This window comes from Nanorana parkeri, unplaced genomic scaffold (assembly GCF_000935625.1).
Source record: "Nanorana parkeri isolate BGI_ZX_2015 unplaced genomic scaffold, ASM93562v1 scaffold171, whole genome shotgun sequence".
In the NCBI taxonomy this organism is placed as follows: Eukaryota; Metazoa; Chordata; class Amphibia; order Anura; family Dicroglossidae; genus Nanorana; species Nanorana parkeri.
The window spans coordinates 28335-28913 of NW_017306439.1; the positions used below are offsets into that span (position 1 = coordinate 28335).

At 46.8% G+C, this 579-nt stretch overlaps 1 protein-coding gene across 1 annotated transcript in view; it reads left to right on the forward strand.

Moving 5' to 3' along the window:
- Window positions 1-229: 229 nt before the first annotated feature.
- The window catches only part of LOC108785616 (phosphatidylinositol 3,4,5-trisphosphate 5-phosphatase 2B-like), a 26676-nt gene continuing 26326 nt past the window's right edge, over window positions 230-579 (forward strand). The window contains 1 exon segment of the mRNA XM_018554731.1: window positions 230-363. Within this exon segment, the coding sequence (XP_018410233.1) occupies window positions 230-363 (134 nt within the window).

Consider the following 579-nt stretch of genomic DNA (forward strand, 5'->3'; position numbering starts at 1 on the left):
TCTGAAATGACACTGCACTCGGCCTGCTGGACCCCCCTACTGAGCTGATGGATCCTGAGCCCGGTATATACCGTATATATATATATATATGTGGCCTGTGGCCCCCCATCAGCTGCTTCATAGATATATATTTTGCCAAATCTTTATTTAACAAATGTCATTTTTCCATTGTATTGAAAACAACAAATAGACCAATCCGGCAATAATTCACGCTTTCCCTTTAAGGAAGATGTGCGAGTGCTGGTATCATGCCGAACTGAGCCAGACAAGTGCTGAGCAGTTATTGATCCGCGATGGAAGGGACGGAGCGTTCCTTGTGCGTCAGAGCGAGTCTGTGCCCGGAGCATACGCCATCTGCCTCCTGTGAGTGACGTATGTTGCAGCGTATCTGCCCCTAGAAGTCCTAAAATGTGTATGTCCGTGTGCTAACAAGAAGCATGCTGGTAGGAGATGAGAGCAGAGTGAGAGATAAGACCCTCAGTCGGCTGCTTCTTGGTTACATTGTTGTTGAGTTTGTGTAAAGACGCAGGTCCCTTTGAGTTCAACCTATGGATGATACTTCTTCCATCGTCCAATCAC